Here is a 21074-nt window from a genome sequence, read left to right on the forward strand (position 1 = left end):
CTCCAGCCTGGGTGACAGTGAAACTGTCTCAAAAAAAAAAAAAAGAAAAAAAGAAGAAGATTGTTTCAATTTTATTGTAAACATAGATGAATTACAACTGGGTTGGGTTGGAGATTCTAGGCCAGTCAGAGAGGCATTCAGTGACAAGGTCACCTCTCAAGTGCTTGTCCTTTGAATCACACTTGTTTATGGCCTCTGTTCCCTGGGCTACAGATAGAAGCTAAAGCTGCCTGTATCCCAGAAGGGAAGGATGCCAAGTCATGCAATGGATATCCAAAAGCCATCTAAATAAATATAGTGGGTTACTTCTGAAAAGTCAGTCAACCTGACATCTTTTTGTGATTTGGATAGAAGGGAGAGTGGGAGACTTTCAGGAAAAAGTGCTACAGCACAGAGGACCTTGGAGGCATTTTATCACCAGGGCTGTGTTCCTAGGGGAGCTGCAAAAAGCAGTGTTCTTCTTCTCTGGGACACTGCATAGCCTCCAGGACTCTGGGCCCTGTGATGCCAGGAGGCTGTGGGGGATAAGTCCTCAGCCTGATTATTATTGCAACTCCTCTGGGTGGGATGACACAAAGGCCAAATTTAGGAAATATGCCTGAGGGCCCCTTGGAGTAAGAGGACAAGTAGTTTCTCTGAATTGGCCTGTGCAAACTAGGTCCAGACTCCCTGCAGGGAAAGGAACTTGCATTGGGCTGAGCAGTAGTACTTGGGCACTTTTTATTCTTTCAGTAGATATATAGGCCCCCAAAATAAGATATGAGGTAAAGGGAAGGCTGTTTAAAAAAATAAAACTTTAGACAAAATAAAATTTATAGCTTTATTTGAGCAAAGAGTGATTCATGAATTGGGCAGCACTCAGAACAAGGAGAGGTTCAGAGAGCTCTGCTTCAGCAGCCCAGACAGTGAGGCCAATAAAGGAGTAAGTCAGAAAAACTAAATTTATTGGGTTATCATGGAAAGATGATAATTAGAGGTTAGATGGCAGATTCTAGTTGGTAAAGTCTCTAGTTTCATTTTACTGTTTATATCAGGTTTCAGTTTGCTTACATAGGAAATTAAAGCACTGGGGTCACCCCAGCCTACTGGCCTTCTCCTCCCAACTATTTTTTTACAACTGGTTCCTGAATCCCTTCAAAGATGACTATTTAAATTTAAACAAGTGATAGATGGAAACATTACATTCAATATTGTAAATCAATCTTTCTGTTTTTTCAACAGAGAATACTGAAGTCTCACAACAATACCTCGGTGGACCCTTGTGTAAGTACAAATTCTGAACTATGACCCCCAGAATATTCCACTCCTTTCTCCAGGGATATGTTCTGTGTCATGACTGCTGTTCCCTGAAGCATGTTCAGTCTCAGTTGGAGTATGTTGCTGTGTGTGATGACCAAAGAATGCCAGATGCATCACCCAAGCCAGGTAGATGTGCCTGGGCCTTGGATGTCTCAGTGTGAAAGCACCCTTTCCATCTGTTTCAGTAGAAACCTTCCAAGGTCCTTATTTCCTTATTTCCCCTGGAAAGTGTGTGTAGGAGGCTGAGCTCTAGACCACTGAAGTCTCTTGAGACAGAGCTTGAAGTGGTAATGGGTAGGGCTGGCCTGGTGAGTAGGGGAAAGGAGCAAATGTGAAAGGATAACAGCATTTTCAAGTAAGGGGTGTGGGTGAAAGGGAAAGTCCCCAAAATGCACTCCAAGTTGCAGGTAGGGCTGAAGATGGTCATAAGCATCAGCCAGAAGGAGCAGGCCAGGTTGGGCTATTATGTTCAAGGTGTGGATCCTGCCATTAGCCCTGTAAAGGAGCATATACAGGGTGAGGGGTCCTTTACAGAGCTCCTATGGATGGTCTCAGGTAAGCCATTAGCGTGCTGAGCTGGTTAGGACTGAAACCAGCATGACCTAGCAAATCCTGAGGCATTTTAACTCAACTGCTTATCTGGTGCTCAGTACTAAGCAAACCTTCTGATCCCATGGCCCCCATCCATTCTCTGCTTGCTATATGACTGCCTGTTTTGAGTTCTGCCAAAATCATGGATGAGTCCCTTCTCTAAATGAAATCATGGTTTGATTCTTTTCATTGCAATGAGATGTCTGTTTTAGGCAGGGTCACCTTCTTGCACAACTCTGGGGGACAGCACTCACATAGAATATCATGCAATAGCACTGACACGTGATACTTAACAGAGGAGGGATGCTCAAGTAGTTTTATATGCACTTTACCTCCAAAGCAATCCTCCAACAAGATTTAGGTCTTATCCACACTGATTTTGATGTCTGGCCAACTGAGGGACTTTTCAACAGTTAAAACAGCCCTGGAAGTCAGTGTTTGTGTGGTTGATTTTGGATGGACTAGGCATGGAGGTTTAGGTTTCACAGCCCACAGCCAGATATGTGTGGGGAGAAGAGGGAAACAGTTCCAGCAAAGGTATGGTCACCGCTATTAATAATTTTTCCAAGGCCAATAACAACATTGACTTATAATATACCCATGCCTCCATAACCAGACTTTGCTCAGGTTGAATCTCAAACTATCCCGCATCCTGGAGTCCCCTGAAGAGCTTTAAAAAATATTGTTGCCTGGATCCCACTTCTAGGGAAATTCTAAATTAATCAATCTGGACTATGTATGACTTGAACATTAGAATTTTTTAAAGGTCCCCAGATGATGCTGATACATATAATTACCTATTCTGTCACCTAAAGAAGAATACCAGTGCCTGCACCTCAGCCCTGACCCAGTGATTCAGAATCCCTGGTGCTGGGTTCAGGACATTAGCATTTTATACACTCTCCTGAGATGAGTCTAATGTACAGCCAGACCAACAACCATAGAACCAGAGAAATCAAATCTCTTCTTGAAAAGATACAGATTTGGGGAAAAAAATGGCAGATGGGAGGCAAGACCAACTTCCACCTCCTACTCAGACAGACAGAACAGCATGTTGAGACTCACATCGTGAACTTTTGCTACAAGAACCACCACAGGAACATTCCAGCAAAATAAGGAATTCACAGACCCTTTGAAAGAAGTGGTTTGCCACTGCAAACTCTGTGAGATAGCCAAAACACAGTTCTCAAAGTGTGAGAGGAAAAAAGTCCACCTGTGAACACATATCCTCACTGAGAAACCTGAAAATCCAGATCGCGGGAGAAGGATTTCACCTAACCTAGAGCTGAAATGAATTTAGAGAGCTGGGCAAAATATAAAAGTAGAAGTAGCAGCAGAAAGAGCCCTGTAGGCACTCCACACAGGGCCACATGGGGGCTGTGCTCAGGAACAGTGGAAACAGCCAGTGGCTGTGGATGATGGGTTGTTCCCTGCTTCCAGAGGGAAAGTGTGACTGGCTTGTTTGAATAATTCCATGGCTGGCAGGGAAATGAAATCAGCTATTCAAAAATAAGCAGAAGATGCAAGCAGTCCTGTTGATCTGCTTCCTATCAACTTAGAAGTATTGGTAGGAAACCTTATCTGCAGGAGCAGAGCCAGGGGAGAACTTGTAGATAGACCATTCTAGGCCCTCCCAGCGTTAACAGATGTCCATAATATTGAACTCTAATTTTAGTCCTTACAGCACTTTTCCCTTGAACGACAAAGGGCTCAGTCACAGACCGGTTCTTTGTCATGAATACACATGCATTTGTCTACAATACAGCCTCTACGTATTGGTCTCTATATTTGTTCCATAAATTCTGTTGGTTTTTAATGACTGGGATTTGCTCCACAACACGTGGATGCAAATACTATTATATTTTAACTTCACTAAATCAAATTAAATCTAGCTAACGGTCTCATATATTGAGACTGGTGAGAAATGGAGAATTAGTTGATTTCCCATTCTTTTCATAGAACAAAGCACCAGCTCTTTTATGGGCCCAGGAAATGAGGAGAGGGCCTCCATCTTCAACACTGTATGATGCTGTTACCATGGTCCTTGGTCATTAGAGATGACATCTTTGCACCTTACAATCCAAATTAGCTAAGTCATGGGAGATCTTCTGCCAGACTCCCAGAGCCAAAGAGCTCTATGTGCCCCCTGTGACTCACCTGGTCATCTGTACTCATGGTCCTTCCCGCTCAGAGGTAGGTGCACAGCCCTCTAGGCACAGAATCCATAGCCTAGGAACCCCTAACTAGGGCCTCTCTTCAACTTATGGGGAACTTATGGCCAAGAATACAGCATGTGATGATATCTCAAAAGCTTATTCTGTTATATGTTATTCTCTGGGTCTCCCTTTCATGAGTTGATTTGTAGTATACGCAAATGGATTTAACGCGTTACTTCAAAACCTGGTTTTATCTGCAGCATAATACAATTATTCAGATTCCTATAAGATTGTCCTCTTGCTTCGTTGCTCGTCTTTCTGTGTTATAATCTCTGGTTTTATAAGGAAAACGTTTTTATTCTGACACATACCCCTGCCTCCTGAACTTCACTGCAGACCAGGATTTGTTCTGAAATCTCCATGCCATGCTTTTCCTTCATATCCCAGGGAGAAGCGTACGCCTGTCCACACAGGCTCACACATAGGCAGTGTGTTCTAGATGCCCAGAGGGGTGGCCTTCCTGAATCTTGTGGTTCCCAGTGATGTGGACACTGTTTTACCTTCTAGATGAGAAACTTGGATGAGTGTGAGGTGTGCCGGGACGGAGGGGAGGTGTTCTGTTGTGACACTTGTTCAAGAGTCTTCCATGAGAACTGTCACATCGCGCCTGTGGAAACTGAGAGGTGAGTGACATGCAGGCGCCTCTCCTTCCTCCTTTAAGGGACCTTCTGCCTGTCATGCGCACTCTCCAGCAGAGCGCCCACTTGTGTCTAGATGGGGAAGGAGCAGGTTCGTCGGGTACTGGGACCCAGCCCTGTGATCAGAGAGCAGCGGAAGACGCTGGCAGCAGGAGGTTCATGTTCTCTGTGCTCTCAGGGACCCGCCTCTGATATGCTGAGGCCAGTGCTGGGGACCCTTTGCCTACATACTGCTATTGTCCTTTCCTTCAAGTTTTGCAGGAGAGTCTCCTGTCCCAGGGGATTGAGGAAAAGAAACACCAATTGTTTATATTTTGTGCTGATTCATACAAGACAGGAAGCACGGTCTCATTGGGCTGATGGAGGCCCGAGGTCCCTGGAGCTGAAAGCCCAGTTTCTGAAATTCAGGCCTGGCAGGCAGGGCTGCTTGTGCTCCCAGCAGCTCAGACAGGGAAAAGAGAGTCCACATTCATGGTGACACCACCTTCCTGAGGATTCCTGCCTGCTGCTACCACTGATGTGAGGGAAAAGCCAAGGGCTGGAGATTCCATGTGCAGTTCTAGGATACTCTGGGAAGTGTTCCCCTCCCTCCCATGACTGAGCCCATCAGCCATTCCTGAAGGAAGACAGTGGCAGCCACAGGAACGGTGGCCATTTCCAGGGTCCCTGCCCTCTGCTCACCCATGTCCAATCTCTCAGGACCCCGTGGAGTTGCATCTTCTGCAGGATGAAGGAGTCTTCAGGAAGCCAACAGTGTTGTCAGGAATCTGAGGTCCTGGAGAGGCAGATGTGTCCGCAGGAACAGTTGGTAAGTCAGATGCAAACCCCAAGCCTTCTCCTTTCCCCTCACACGTGAGCACCATGAACCAGCGCAGGGTCAGGGGAATGCACCAAAAGGAGCCTGCTCTTCCGAGCCACACTTCAATCACACTGATAGAAGACCACAACTTGTTTGCACAAAAAATAACTCAGCCATGACATGTCTGTTTCCAAGAGCCACGCATGTTAGAGAAACTTGTGGAAGAAGGGTGTGAGTCGTGTGCTCTGTCTCATGCATGTGGGCTCCTTCTCTCCAAGCTGCTTTTCATTTACGGCCTCTTTCTTTTGCAGAAATGTGAGTTCCTCCTCTTGAAAGTCTATTGCTGTTCTGAGAGCTCCTTTTTTGCCAAGATTCCATACTATTATTATGTAAGTAAAAACAGCAACCCTTGATTACAGGCTGCCATGACATTACCTGACCCTGAAATGGGCCCTCGTGAGATTTGTGATCTTAATCCCACGGGGCAAGAGCACACACTGTTGTTACAACCTTCACCTTCTTGTATTTCTGCTGGATTTTTTGGGAATCCACAGAAGGCAGACATTGAACTATGCTGGTAGCTTTTCCATTGGTATTTTTGTCATCAGATTAGAGAGGCGTGTCAAGGCCTGAAGGAGCCCATGTGGTTGGATAAAATCAAGAAAAGGCTGAATGAGCACAGTTACCCCCAAGTGGAGGGGTTTGTACGAGACATGCGCCTCATCTTCCAGAACCACAGGGCCTCTTACAAGGTAGGCGGCTCTTCCTGCTTCCATTTCATTTCTTTCCATCCTTCCCCTCATTTTCTGGTGCCTAGAAAAATTTAGTTTCCCTCATCCTGTAATAAGCTTGCACAAGCAAGGGTTCTGGAAGTGGTTGATTGTTTTCAGTTCAGAACTTCAGCTCTTCTTAGCAAAGAAACAGTGAGTCAAAAGGTGTCCCTGCAACCAGAACCCCAGGTCCCTGAGAGCTCCTCCCCCACCTGCCCCAGAGGAGACAGGAGCTCAGAGAGAGCAATTGAGTCCTGCCTGCTGCAGCATATAAAGAGAAGAGAATTTCATCTTAAAGTGGTATTGTGCTTCTTATCTGCCCCCAATCCCAGAAATCCCAAACTCCAGATTCCTTTGTAGACTGTATCGTTAACACAGATTAGCAGCAAGGAGTAGAAGTGACCGAGAAAGGAATAGATTAGTGATCTTACCTTACACCCTTCCACTATCGGAATTGTTGAAAGAGCATGGATTACTTTCCTAATCCACTGAAATAAGCAATCAAAACCAAAGAAGTAATAATCTCAACTGTGGAAATGATTTCACTTTTCTGCCCTGTTAATAAGAAAGGATCATGCTGGTAAGAAACAGAAGTTACTGTTAGCTGCATGAGTTTTCAGTTTAACCTGGTTAATGTAACTTAGGGTGTTTAAGATAAGAATTCTACTTAACAATAGTGTATTTCACACTTCAACATTGTTCAGAGAGTAAATATCAAATGTTCTCACCACAAAAAATGATAGTTTTTTTGAGGTGATGGGTATGTTAATTAGTTTGACTTAATTATTCCACATAGCAGTCATAAATCACAACACTACCTTGTACTCCAAAATACATGCCATTATAAATTGTCAACTTACAGTTTTTATTTTTTAAAGACAAGAGTCCTGATCATTCTCAGTTGAAAGGTGTCTAATGACACTAATGATAAGGAACATCGTTTTTGTCTTTATTATTTTTTTCCAGTATAACGATTTTGGCCAAATGGGACTTAGACTGGAGGCTGAATTTGAGAAGGATTTCAAGGAAGTGTTTGCTATTCAGGAAACAAATGGGAACAGTTGACTGGTTTAGTGGATGCTGAAGGTCTTCAGGAAATGGTACCCCAAAATATGCCACTGCTTTGCCACTGACTTCAAACTGAGAGCACTTGAGAAATAGCACAAGCAGGGAAGGGCTTTTCTCTGAGCCTCCCTCATCTGCCCAAAGACAAATCCTCAAAAGGAAATTCGATCATCATGAATCACATCCCCAAGAATCTCACCAACCAGAGAAGAGTAACTGAGATCACAGGGAAGGAGATTGGAGGTGACACCAGCACAGACAAACTCTCACCTCTTCTCCTGAGGTCAGCTCCAGACAACATTGATTACTCACAAGACCTTTCTCCTCTGTTTTTTTTTTTTTTTTTTTGAGATGGAGTCTCACATTGTCACCTGGGATTGGAGTGCAATGGCGTGATCTCGGCTCACTGCAACCTCTGCCTTCCAGGTTCAAGAGATTCTCCTGCCTCAGCCTCCCAAGTAGCTGGGATTACAGGTGCCTGCCACCACACCCAGCTAATTGTTTGTATTTTTAATGGAGACAGGGTTTCACTATGTTGACCAGGCTGGTCTCGAATTCCTGACCTCATGACTCACCTGCCTCGGCCTCCCAAAGTGCTGGGATGTGACAAGAGTGAGCCACCACACCCAGCCACTTGCAAGACCTTTTATCTGAAAACCAGCCAAGCTTTATTCACGACACACTTCTTCCCTTCCCTCTCCCACTTCTGTGGACAACTCCCTGCAGAATACCTAAACCCCCATTCTTTTCGATAAAGGTAGCTCATGATGGTGTCTGAGTGTCAATCATCTGACCCTTCTTGAAGTCTCATATTTCGTGGGACTCCTGTGCAAACATATATTATTAAAATTTTTTTCCTTCTGTTAATCTACTTATGTCCATTTAATTCATTCATAGCTCAGCCAAAGAACCTAGCAGGTTAGAGGGAAGCCATTTTTCACTCCCCTGCAAAGCTGTTGGCATCCTGGCACCATCTCCTCTTCTGGCCAGGTCTTTTCATCCCCAGCTGCTGAGTGGTGGCTGCTAATGCCAGCAGTCCCCAGAGTATTACCCTTGGTTGAATGGAATCAGCTTTACCTGGAAGTGACACCCGGTGGCCTGAGATCGGCCCCCTTGCCTCAAAGCAGGACCAAGGATGTGGTGTGCAGCTACTCTGTGCTCCCAGGAATCAGGCTGGAGATAGTCTCCAGCTGTTGCCACATCCTGGCTCAGCTGTTGCCCACATGATGAGCTTCCCCCACTCCCTTCTGAGTGAACGCTCACCAGAAATCTCTTGCTTAAGGGACTTCATCCCGGAATGTGCTTCTGGGGAATGCAACCTAAGGTAATGGCCCCAGGAAGTGAGCTCTGAGGACAGGATTCTGGAGTTGGATCACTGTCTAGCCCAATGGTGCTGGGTGGAATACGGATAGTCCCAGAAGTGCTATCACTGAGCAGTTGCCCAAATTTTCACCTGTAGTAAATTGGATGAGCTACAGGTCAAGAGGTAAAATAGCTGGTACAATTGTCTGGCATTTGAGAAGTGAGGAAAAGTAACTATAGAAGTATGGGTTTTGGTGTCTATTGCTAAGTGCCATTAATGTCCTGAGAAGAATAAATGACTATCTAGTCATCACCAGCCTAAAGAGAAGAGACCCTACAGCTGGAAGGCAGACAGCAAGGAAGGCCTATTACAGGCCCTTATTTTACAAAGAGCCAGACTTCAGAGAAGACTGAATTCTAAGCTCAGGGTGGTCTCTTATGCCAATGTCAAGGCCTTGAAACTCAGTATGGGGCTATTTAGGTAGATGTACCTGAGAACTTTAACTCCAGATGCCCCCTGAACTCACTGGGCCTACAGAAAAGTCCTCTCGCCCCTTGTTGGAAGAGAGAGCTACCACCCCCACCCAACTCCCGATTTTTCTAGAATGAAGACTATATAGGGACCACTCAGGACAATGCAAGTGAAGAGTCCTCGGTAGGGCTGCAAAGTGAAGAGAGCGTTCATCCTCCGAAGGAGCTGTAGGACTGGCCAGCTGCATCAGCAGGAGCGAGGAGATTGTGTCTGGGAGTGGATCCTGGTCCAGGAAGGGCGAAATGTGAAACCAGATAAGTGAGGATTATTGACAAAAGGCAAGCTTCTCTACCACAGAGTTTAGCCTGGCATGGGCCAAAGGTGATGATTCTGATATACTCCTGGGTGGCTCCCAGAGACTTAGTATAAGCCATGCTACACATTAAACCAAGTGGAAGCAGAGATACCAGGACTACTGTGGCAGAGTCCGGGAAAAGGGGTCCCAAGAATATAGAAGTTGGATGCTAGAATGACTCTGTGCTCTACAACTGGAGAATCCATCCATCAGGTGACTGAGTTCCTCCAAAGGGCGACACTACTAAGGTGTCTCAGACACTAACTAAGGTGAGAAGGAATGCACTGCTGAGGGGGCAGCACATCCTTGACAAGCTCAGTGGTGACTGTCCCCTGCAGGCTGGGATAATGCTAGGGATGTTTTATAGAACTGGATCTCCCAGTAGTGAGCAAAATGATAGAATTCCAGAATAACAGAGGCCAAGTGGCAGCATTTAACTGTTAGGGCAAGATAAAGTAATTTCCCTAAGGGTCATCAACATTAGAGTGACAGGTGGGAGGTCTGGCCTGTAGGTGTCTATGGAGATGGCTAGTAGGACATGCTGTTCCTCTAGGCAAGACACATATTGCTTTAGACACATAATCAAAAGAGATTGAAAGTAAATGAGCAGCAGACTGATATCAGCTCTCTAAAGGTAAAGTCTAGACCCCTTGCCCAGCTTCCGAACCTCAGCCAGTTCTCAATGGAATCCAGAACCCACTGTTGGAAATGAGGGCAGTTTCTCATAAGGAAGAACCTTGTTAATGTGCACAGCACTGATTCCCTCAAGTTTTCACGGGAGGGCTCTATGGCCATTTGTTCAAGTAACTCACATGTTGGGGAAAGGAAAATACACAGATCTTTCAAGGGATGTTGAGGACAATGTCAGAGTTAATGCTAATCCCTGGGGACCCAAAGCCCTATCGTAGCCCCTGTCAGAGTTCGTGGAGATCAGGTAACGTCCGTCTCACAATGGGCCCTCTGGATCCACAGAGCCACCCAGCAATCATTTCCCCAATTCCTGAATGTATAATCAGGATATGTATTCATGCAAACATCATAATACATAGCAATTGGCTGACCTGGTTCCTTAACCTGTGGTTTCCTAAACTATGAAATAACAATGACTGTCTTAGGGAGGACCACGCAGAAGGCTCTGAAACTGAAGTTTCGTGGTGAAAAAAGAGTAAGTTAAAAGCAATTACAACATTCTTGGGGAATGATAGAGATTAGTGCCACCTACAAAGACACGAAGGAGGCAGGGGTTGTTATCCCAGTTACACCTCCATTTTAATTCAGCAGTCTGCCCTCTGGTATCTCCTGATGGTTCATGCTGCTAAATGACTACTAGAAACTTAACCAAAGAGTAACCCCAATTACAGTTGTGGTGCCAAATGTGGTATCTTTATTATAACAGGTTAGCACAGCCTTAATAAGTGATATGAAACTATTAATATGGAAATGACACTTTTAAAGGATCCAGCAGGATGTAGGTTGAGAAGCAATTCACAATCTCAAGGATTGGACAACAGTGTATCTTTACTTATCTTGCTCCAAGGCAAGGTGAATCCTGCTCTGTGTTACAATATAGCCTTTCTGGACACTCTGCAATACATTACATTGGCCTACCATATTGATGACAGTATGTTCATGGGCCTGATAAGCGAGAAATGTTGACTACTCTGAATGACTTGGTAAGTCATAAACACTGCAGGTGGTGGGAGAGAAATGTTACAAAGATTCAGAGATGTGCCATATAGGTAAGCTTTCAGGGGTTCAATGGTCTGGAGCATGTCAGAGCATCCCCTCCAAAGCTCCAAGCTGTTGCACTTCATACCTCCTACCAATAAGAAACCCAGAGCTTGGTGGGCCTCTCCAGGTGAGAAGAATCACTGTGGTTGACATTCTGATGAAAGTGATTCTAGGCTTTGTAATGTGGTTGTGTGTTTGGGCGGCAGGGAGTGGGGAAGCAGTGGGTATACCATCTTAATAAATAAAATTGCTAATCAATATTTTTCACTTAACAATAAAAAAGGGACACTGTCACATCAGTAAACACAGCTCTACATCATCCGTGCCATACCTTTCATTTATCCTCAAAACTGAACGACAGTTAGCTCTTCAGTTATTTTTGGTCTGGTAAGCATAGTAATTTGTACTGCGAGGCAGCACAGGTTGGCATTCAGGAGCACAGCCTCTGTAAGTGGAAGCCCAGTTCCTGCACTTCTCTACTTGCCGACAGTGTGTCCCTGGGCAAGCTACTCATCCTCCCCTGTACTGTTTCATCTGTAAAATGGAGATACTAGTAGTAAACTGCTCACTGGATTATTGTGAGGATTAATGAATTAACATTTATTATGCACTTAGAAAGTGGCCCTCCATGCAATACATACGTAATAAACAAGCAAACTTAAAAGATTAACATAAACATCCTTGTATCAATTCAGGCTCTTTGCTAATAAGAGAAACCCAAGATGTACCCAAAAAAATAGAAATCGTTCTATGATAAAGATACATGCACGTGTATATTCATTGCAGCACTATTCACAATAGCAAAAACATTCAGTCAACCCAAATGCCCAGCAATAATAGACTGTATAAAGAAAATGTGGTACATATACACCATGGAATACTATACAGTCATATAAAGAAACTAGATCGTGTCCTTTGCAGGGGCATGGATGGAGCTCAAAGCCATTATCCTTAGCAAACTAATGCAGGAACAGAAAACCAAGCACCACAGGTTCTCACTTATAAGTGGGAGCTGAACAATGAGAACACATGTTCAGAACACATGGACACAGGGAGGGGAACAAAACACTGGGGCCTGTTGTTGGGGGCAGGGGAAGGGAGAGCATCAGGATAAATAGCTAATGCATGCAGGGCTTAATACCTTGGTGATGGGTTGATAGGTGGAGCAAACCACCATGGCACACATTTACCTATGGAACAAACCTGCATGTCCTGCACATGTATCCCAGAGCTTGAAATTAAATTAAATTTAGAAAAAAAAAAAAAAATCCACTGTGAAAGAATCCAATCACAAAAGACCACATAATTTATTATTCCATTTATATGATATGTTTAGAATAGGTAAATCCATAGAGACAGAAAGTAGATTGATTGGTGGTTGCCTAATGCTGGGAGGTTGAGGGGAAATGGGTATGTGGTTTCTTTTTACAGTGACAAAAATCTTCTGAAATTGATCGTGGTGATGGTTAAAAAGCCCTGTGAACATACTATATGACTTTGAATTGTACTATTTAAATGGGTAAATCATATGGTGTGTTAATTGTATCTCAATAAAGCTGTTAAAAAAAATAAGTAAATAAATAAAAGAGAGACCCAATTTATCTAGGCTAGACAAAAGTTACTCCGATGATGAACTACACAGTGCCTCACAGAAAGGGCCAGAAAGCAGGGTTACAGAGTTGGCAAATGGCCCTGGGAAAGGGCAGGAATCAGAGCATTTCCAGGCAATCATGCACCAGGAATGACGCAGCCATCCCCTCAAGGATGTTAAGATTTTACCAATTATTGTTGTTGATTTCTTTAACTCCTCACAATACTTCACTCAAGCTCAACTCCCCCCAAACAGCATCTGGTTGGCCTGGCCTGCTCAGGGGCCAGCACTGTGATTCAAGTCCCTCACTCCTGCGCCCAGAAGGGAGAGCTCCTTCACCCAAAGGAACAGGGGACTGTTAGGAAAGGGGGATGGAGCAGGCTGGACAGCCAAGGAAATCACAGCTGACTGAAGAAACCCACCTGGGACACTCACAGCCTGGACCACTGCTGTCTAATGGAGGAATAGGGGCAACTCCAGGCCAGTCAGAGGGGCCAAAGAGCTGGGGGCTGCCAAGTTCCTTGGGTCCACGGGAGCCGGTAACTGTTTCCCCATTGCCCTGTGCTGCGGAGGCAAAGACTGAGATGGTCACTGTTCATCTGACATGAAGCTACACTATCCCTTACTACATTACATCAACACTGATATATTTCTCTCCTGAAATATTTCTTCACATTTTCCCCTGAACCGCATGGTGTGTGCGACTGGAAGAGTCTACACCGGTTCATACAAAGACAGCACAGTCTTGAGTTGTGTATTGTGTCCCCACCAATATTAAGCAGGAAACTAGGGTGTGACCTGTTCAAGGAAGGGGGTTACTTCTCTGCTGAGACATTTGGTTACATATTTAACTGCATCCTGCCAGAGTTGCCAGAAAGGTGGGTAGGACCACTTTCCATCTCCTGTTCACCTCATCCTCTAGAGGGTTCATCCACAGTTGCCTGAGTCTGGGTGGGGAGGAGGATGCAGGACCCCCGCCTTGAGATCTCAGGACCTCAAGTCTTGGCCATATAATGATGTGGCCACCACTTCTGGCTCTCTCTGGTGTCTGTGTTCACTCTTCTGGGTCTCAGAGAATGGGATGTGCCCATGGCTGGTGCACTCTGCATGCCAGTGGACATGTCTGCTCTTAGATGTTTTTGTAACGTCTGTGTCAGTACCTGTGGCCCAGAGTGCTGTGCAGGAGCTGGCTGGTGCTTTTTGTTTTGTCCTTATTCAGGAAATACAAGAAATGACTCCTGGGTTCCTGCATGTGCTATTGTCTGAATGATAAATGGTAAATCCTGGCCCCACTTCCTCATGTCCCCAGTGGGGAAGGACCCAATTTCCAATTCTGGATTCTTACAAGCACAACTCAAGAATATCATTATTGTCATCACAGCTGAGCCTGGAATCCAGGCTCTGGGATGATTGTGAGCCCCTCACTTCCATGCCTCCACATTCAATGGGCTGAACACCCTCTAGAATTATTCATGAGAGAGGGTGTAATAGGCCATAGACGGTATGTGCAGAGGGGTCTCCAATTCTCTCTGGAAAGGAGAGTGTCACCTACTAGACTGAGTCCACTGGCCATTCTCAACTGACTAGTACCTGCAGAAGTGGATCTGTCAGGGAACTTACACTTTATTCTATTCCCTTATACACCAAGAAAATGGATCAGTAATAGATGAGATGAATGAGTTTCCAATTTCAATGTCATTGTTTTGGAAACCAGCACAACTTGTCAGTCTGTTGCCCAGAAAGACATTGGAACACCCTGGAGGCCATCTGCTCCCCCAAAGAACCATATTCCACCTGGCAGTTTTACAGCCCACCTACCCTGAGAGCCTTATCCCAAGGTGAGACACGGGATATCCAGCAAAACCTGGTTCCCAGGGCCACTTCATGACCTAGCCAGACCAGATGGTCCTCCTGTGTTAGTGGGCTGGGGCCCTGTAGAATGTCAACCTGTTCCCTGAGCACAGCATTTGTACCCATGAGAAACATGTGCACCAGCTAGGAGAAATGCACAGGACTGTCCCACCAGCTCTGAAGACGTGTTTGGTCCTGGGGAGAGCTCATTAGACTTTATTTTGGATTTCCCCTACAGCAGATCTGTTACTACTGACAGTCTAACAAGACCTACCTCATCCTCAAAACAGGGTCTTCTCAGCCCTTGCTAGGCAAAGGTGCCCTGGGAGAGCCCCCCAGTGCTCTGGTCAGCTGTCTCCCACCCACATTCCCATGAGGAGCACCTGTGGGGAGGCAGATTCCACCCCTTCCCTGCACATCTCCACCAGGCAACGGTTGGCAGATGGGCAGTGGCCTGTGCTAAAACTGTACTTCCTGTCTCATAACCTGTCTTGTAACCACGAAATCTTCATGAAGCTACACTTTCCAACCCTGCCCTTCTTTTATTCTGTTCAGCAATACTGAGGAACCTGCCGGGGACCCTCCTCTTCATAGAGGCACCCACTTGCAAGCCCAAAGAAGCAGAAGCTGCTGCCCAGTAGGTGCTGGTGGAGACCATCTGGAGGGGCCACCAGGTATCTCCTTCCCTCGCCACACACGCATCACCTAGCAGTCCTAAGATCTAGGACAGTCTGGGGGCCATTCCATCTCACCATGATGAAAGTAATAGACATATGGAGGTTTGCAGAAATATTAGGAGTGCAGACTTGGTAAAAGGCTGCATTGTTCATTCAGGCCTTTCCTGGCTCCAGCCCTAGCCACCAGGCTCCCTCCATTCCTGGTGGTGTCCAGCCCTGCCTCACTGGCACCCTGAGGCTCACAAAGAGACCCCAGGCCCACCACAGCTCGAAAGACCTTCCTTCTCCTTTCTGAGGGTAGGTCTGACCCTGAAGCCTTAGTTCCATGCTTGCGGAGGCATCCAACATGGAGCTGCCTGGTTCCATATGTCAGGTGACAGCCTCAAGTGCTAATAGGGACACACTGGTGAACACAGGAAGATGCCACCAGGAATCCCCAGAATGTGAAACATAGGGAGCCTGTAGGGTCGTTCCTCTGCAGTCCAGCAGTTGGGGCTCAAAGTGAAACTAAAGGGAAAGTGAAGCCCCCTTTCCCTCACTCAGGGAGACTGGATTTTGGGGCATTGCCAAACGTCTCTGCATGAAACGCACTTCTTTGAAGTCTCGTGTCTTCTAATTCACTCCATGCTACCCGTTGTTGCCGTTTGCCCGCTATTTTTGAATTATGCTTTCAACTGCTCAGCATCGAGTCACATCAGTGTGCCCCCGCAAGGACAGCAGGAGTGTCCTGCAGGGCCTTAGGGTGCGGGGCAGGCTTGAGGGCTTCAGCCTCCAGGGAGGTGCAGAAAGCAGGGCCGCTTGTGGCTCCGGAAGGAATGAAACTCTTAGGGAAGAGGACAGGAACCAGGAGGAGCTAAGGGCAGAGTCCCCCGCCCCTCACGGGCTGAACAGAGGGCAGGCGGCGACCCGGTGGTGCTCGTGAGCTGCCAGAGGGCCAAATGATCTCAGAACCCAGTCCTTACATGGGTTCGACTTTATTTAGAGGGAACTACGGCCCTTCTACCACACACTTCGAAGTGTTTGGTGAGCTAGAATCCCGATATGAGGATTTTCGGTTTCTGTTTCCGCCCAGCCCTAAAGAGGCTGCAGCGCTGTGCGCGGCGGGGAGAGGGGGCGCAGGCCCGGCGGGGGCGGAGCCCGGAGGAGCGCGGGGCGGCAGCGGGGACGGGAAGGCGGGAGGCGCACACGCAGAATGGCGGTCACGGGCCCCTTGCTCGTTGCGCGTGCTCACGGTGTGTCAGTGGTGGGCCTCGCCGGCTGGGTGGCCTCAGAAAGGAGGCATGAGGTGGCGCCCATGGGCCACCAGGAGCCTGTGCTGTCCGTCAGTTACCAGGGGACAGGGATCTGAGGATGTTCAACGATACGACAGGGGCTCAGCTGAAGGACCCTGCGTGATGATGCGGACTCAGGGGCGGCCCTGGGCCAGTCTGTTTCCTCCTGGTGCTGCACAAGGACTGAGGGCGTCCTCGGGATTTCTCGTGAATGGTCCCCACCTTCAGAAGGTGTCCAGAGGGGCTCCTGTGTTGTCCAATGAATGCTCCCCTTGTCTTTCTGACTCCCTACAACCCTTCACCCATAGCCTCTTCCTTCCCTGCCATTCGCCCATTTTCCCAGGATTCACTCCATTCCAACAGCAGTAATCACATTTCCATCTCCAACAATCCCACTGTAATCTTACAGTGTGGCCCAAAGCTCCATCTTTAGGCCAGTCACTGAGGCTCTGCTGAGCAGGGGACCCTGGTGAGTGGGCTGGGGAGGATCAGACCAGCCTGGTCTCACCCAACTTCCTAAAAGCTGAAATATTGCCACCAAATGCCTGCTGAGCCCAGGGGATAATTGCATCACAATCATGCAATTGCAAGGAGCTATGACCCCAGCCTCTAGCCATCTGGGGCACAGATAGAAGAGAACCTGAGAAGAGAGATGTATACCCATGTGCTTGAACCCTTTGAGATATAGGCAAAATGGAGAGACAGATGGGGATTGAAATACCAACTTTATTCCTGATAAAAGCTGGATTGGGGATGTGGCTTAGATATGTGGCAATAAAGGGACCCCCAACACTGAACTCCAGAACTGGGCTTAGTCGCATGGCCTCAGGCTGCTCCAACCCTCCCCACACTACACAGGCCCCTGTCCTTGTGCACTTGAGCTTGGAGGAGCCAACAGAGTCTTGGTCTCTGCAGGCAGGATGACTTCAGGGAGGCCCAGCGAGGAGCAGGCTCACTCCCACTCCCAGTTAGAGAAGAGTCCCCTAGAAGATGGACGAGGACCGGGCCTTGATTGATTGATGTTCCAGCTCCTAGAAGGAGACAGTTCGGCAGGACTGGATGCTCCCACTAAATATCCCAGGCGCCTGCTCTTCACTCATCACTTCTACGTCCCTTGGAGGGTGGTCAGGTTCTCTATTCTCATGTCGCAGTGGTGCTGTTGCTGCAGCCGCCTCCTGCCCTGAAACTCTCTGGTCCATGATGCCAGTGACCTCATCTCAGGGATAGACCTCTGGTTCCCACATGGGGGTCCCAGGTTCAAGAATCACCCCTACCAGTAGAGGATCTTGACTGCGAATTGTCCAGGTTCTTGGAGTTTTGAACAAAGAAATGGACAAAGCGCACAGCAAAGCAAGAAAAGAATGAAGCAACAAAAGAATGAAAGCAGGGATTTATTGAAAATGGAAGTACACTCCACAGTGTGGGACCAGGCACGAGCCGTGTTCAGTGGTCCTGGATACAGAATCTTCTCTGGTCCAAATACCCGCTAGAGGTTTCCCATTGACCACTTGGTGCTCACCTCATGTAAATGAAGTGGTGCCCTGCAATCAGTCTCATTGGTTGCGAAAAGCAACCAATCAAAGGCTGAAGTGAAGTTATAAAAGTCACACTGCTATGCAAATCACAGGCTAAAGCGAAGTTACAAAGCTGCACTTCTATGCAAAGGAAGACTTGGAGCAAGTCTTCTCGGTCACTTCTTGTTCTTTGAGGAATGATGAATCAGAATCTAAATGGAAAATCTGGGCAGAGATAGAACCCCCAGCGGGAGCCACCCTGCCCTTCCATGTCTAGATCATCTGGGTTCCAACCTCCATCTGCCTCCAATGGAAAGCTTTTGTCTTCTCAAGATTCCAGTGACTTCTCCGAAGTTCTCTTCACCCCTGGCTGTTGCGAGGTGGCCCCATAGTCAAGATTCCTTAAACCCTTGCACGTAAAGTGTTTGCCTTTCTTAGCATGCTGGCTCCAGCCTCTGGTCCCAGGGGTGTGGACAGTTCTCTCTTACGTCTGGTTGATTTCTAGGAAGGCTAAGAACACTCTCCCCAGGTTACAATGCTGAGCATTTTGGTTCTCTCCAGCCCTGGGTCCCAGTGTTGAGACCTACCTTAGTCCAGTTCAGGCTCTCTGATGGGCCTGAGAGAAGATTTAAAAGTTTCTGGCTTTCCCTCCAACCCTCCAACCTCCCATCCTCAGCTATCTCAGCAAGGGGAAGGGGTAAACACCCCCAGCTATCTCAGCAAGGGGAAGGGGCAAACATGGAGACTCCCCCCAGCTCCCATGTAAACTATGCCCCCTCTTAGAGGGCAGAGCAGCTAAGGACAATTTTGGTTCAAGGAAATTTGTTTGTTGTCCATTGCACAAACAAGTGGACTCCCGGGAGCTGGCCCTGCTAGTCCCCTGGGCCCTCCTTCCCTGGTCCTGCAGGTCTTGCTGCTTGTCAGGCCTCTCCTCCAACCCTCTGCCACATGTCAGAAAAGCTGAGAACCCCTTGGAGTGAAAAAGGAGGAGAAACACAGTGTTCATAGCCAGCAGGAGGTTAAATAAATACTTTCACTTCTCTTTTCCCCATTTGGGCGGAGCCCTTTCTGAGTCAGTCTGTCGGCTGACTTCCTGCTTGGGGCCTGGGCAGCCACACTGCACACAGGCTGGGCCCACGAAGGGGCTCAGAGGCCAGGCTCTGAGGCCAGGCAGGGCCTAGGGTGAGAAGATGGCAGATGGTGGCGGCGACCTCAGCACCAGGTAAGTCTTTACCTGTCTTCCTTTAACCTTTATCTGTGGCAGTATTGGAGTTTTCATGCCTTTAGTTCAGTTTGTGCCTAAGGCTTCGCTTTCGTTTAATCCTTCTTTGCAAGAACATAGGTATGCGATGTAATATAATGAAATGAAAGAGCATGTAATGGGGAAATCAGATTTTTTAAACGGGAGCAGGACAGCTGTTGGTGTGAGTCCAACTTGCCATAACACACGTGACTTTCTTGTTTTGGATCTACTGCTCAGCTGACCGGGACACTTGAACATAGCAGTCGTTGGTGGCTGGGATTAACTGTTTCCTCATGATCTCTGAACTCTTTCACATCCCTCAGCCTTCCTCTACCTTCACATATGTCATGTCCAAACAGGTGGTTTAGAAAATAAGCACTCCAGGGTAAACACATGGCTTACTTTTAAACATCAGACGCTGTGATCTCACCTGTCCTGGCAAGGGGCATCTGTCGGCTGTTCCCATGACTGGCTCAGGGTCTGAGTTCTTATACCATCAACCTTGATCAAAAGAAGGAAAGGGAAGAAAAAGGCCCAAGGTGGCAAAAGCCTAAATATTTTCATTTTTACTTCAATTTCCTGTCCAAAGATGGGGGATACCTCTGACCAGAAGAGAGAAGGAAATCTTGTCTTTTCTCTAGTAATGAATTCAGAAATAACATTACTTAATCTTTTAATTTTTTTAATACAAAACAAATACACTATACATTATTGTTCATTAAATTTAAAACAGTGGAGAAGTATATTAAGGAAAAAGTCATCTTTACTACTCACCCATTCTTGTAGCTTCCCTTCCCAGTCCTGTGAAGAGTCTTGGGCACAGCTTTTCTTATATTTTTCTATGCATTTATGTATCTAATGCATTTTTTGTAAATACATAGTTTATATTCTTGTTTTGTAATAAATTACATTGCATGTGCTAGTCTGCATTTTGCCTGTTTACTTATTTTAATAGTGGAAAACGTAAGAGATCTTTTAACCTTAATACATATAGATCTGCCTCATTCTTTTTATACATGCTATTCCATAGAATTGATATATGATAATTATTTAACTATTCTCCAGTTGAAGCACATTTAGGTTGTTTTTAAATTGTTCACATTTACCAATAAGCTATCATAACAATGAATTTTTTTAGGGGGGTGGTTTTACATCTATACAAGTATTTGTCTTATCTCTAAACCTTAAAAATTGAATTACTGAGGCACAGGGTCCAGTTATTTACTTGGTCCTGCCAAATTGTCTTTCTAGGAGTCTGAATGAATGTATTTCACCAATAGCAAATGAGACGAACCATCTTCCCGCACACAGCCATAGTTTGCAAAGGTGATGAATGAAGAGTTACATCTTGTTTTAATTTGTATTTTCCTTACGATGTGGAAAATTGAACAGCTTTTCATGTTTCTTGGCCATTTAAATTCCTCTTCTATAAATTGCTTGTTTATTTTTTGCCAATATGATTCCGTTGAGGTGTTTGTCCTTTTTTTTTTTTTCATAATATGGGAGAATTCACTAAATATTCTGTAAGTATAAATATACTTTTCTTGTCCATGACCTTTGTATATGGTGACTTTTATCTTATTAAAGCTTAAAATGTAACATATAAGCCTGTTGTGATATGGATTTGTTAAGATAGATGCACCCTTGTTATAAATGAGGTGATGCTGACAACTTCCGTGAGCACTGTCA

The 21074-nt window shown here is 46.2% G+C and overlaps 2 protein-coding genes and 1 long non-coding RNA gene across 16 annotated transcripts in view; 2 read left to right on the forward strand and 1 right to left on the reverse strand.

Annotated features, from left to right (window-relative positions):
* The window catches only part of SP140L (SP140 nuclear body protein like), a 36047-nt gene extending 28195 nt beyond the window's left edge, over nt 1-7852 (forward strand). For 4 of the 7 annotated variants that reach the window (XM_033229908.1, XM_033229907.1, XM_033229906.1 and 1 more), the window contains 6 exons: nt 1222-1263; nt 4614-4729; nt 5444-5552; nt 5855-5932; nt 6152-6295; nt 7280-7852. In XM_033229908.1, the coding sequence (XP_033085799.1) occupies nt 1222-1263; nt 4614-4729; nt 5444-5552; nt 5855-5932; nt 6152-6295; nt 7280-7378 (588 nt within the window). In that variant the 3' untranslated portion in view covers nt 7379-7852. The other 3 variants (XM_033229909.1, XM_033229910.1, XM_033229905.1) reach the window with 3 other exon arrangements.
* SP100 (SP100 nuclear antigen) overlaps nt 1-21074 on the reverse strand; it is a 191686-nt gene that overhangs the window by 71980 nt on the left and 98632 nt on the right. The window lies entirely within an intron of this gene.
* LOC117094404 lies at nt 18892-20712 on the forward strand. The gene is made up of 2 exons (XR_004441536.1): nt 18892-19364; nt 20637-20712. It is a non-coding gene; the product is annotated as an uncharacterized LOC117094404 (long non-coding RNA).

Source organism: Trachypithecus francoisi, unplaced genomic scaffold (assembly GCF_009764315.1).
Source record: "Trachypithecus francoisi isolate TF-2019V2 unplaced genomic scaffold, Tfra_2.0 Lachesis_group13, whole genome shotgun sequence".
Lineage (NCBI taxonomy): Eukaryota > Metazoa > Chordata > Mammalia > Primates > Cercopithecidae > Trachypithecus > Trachypithecus francoisi.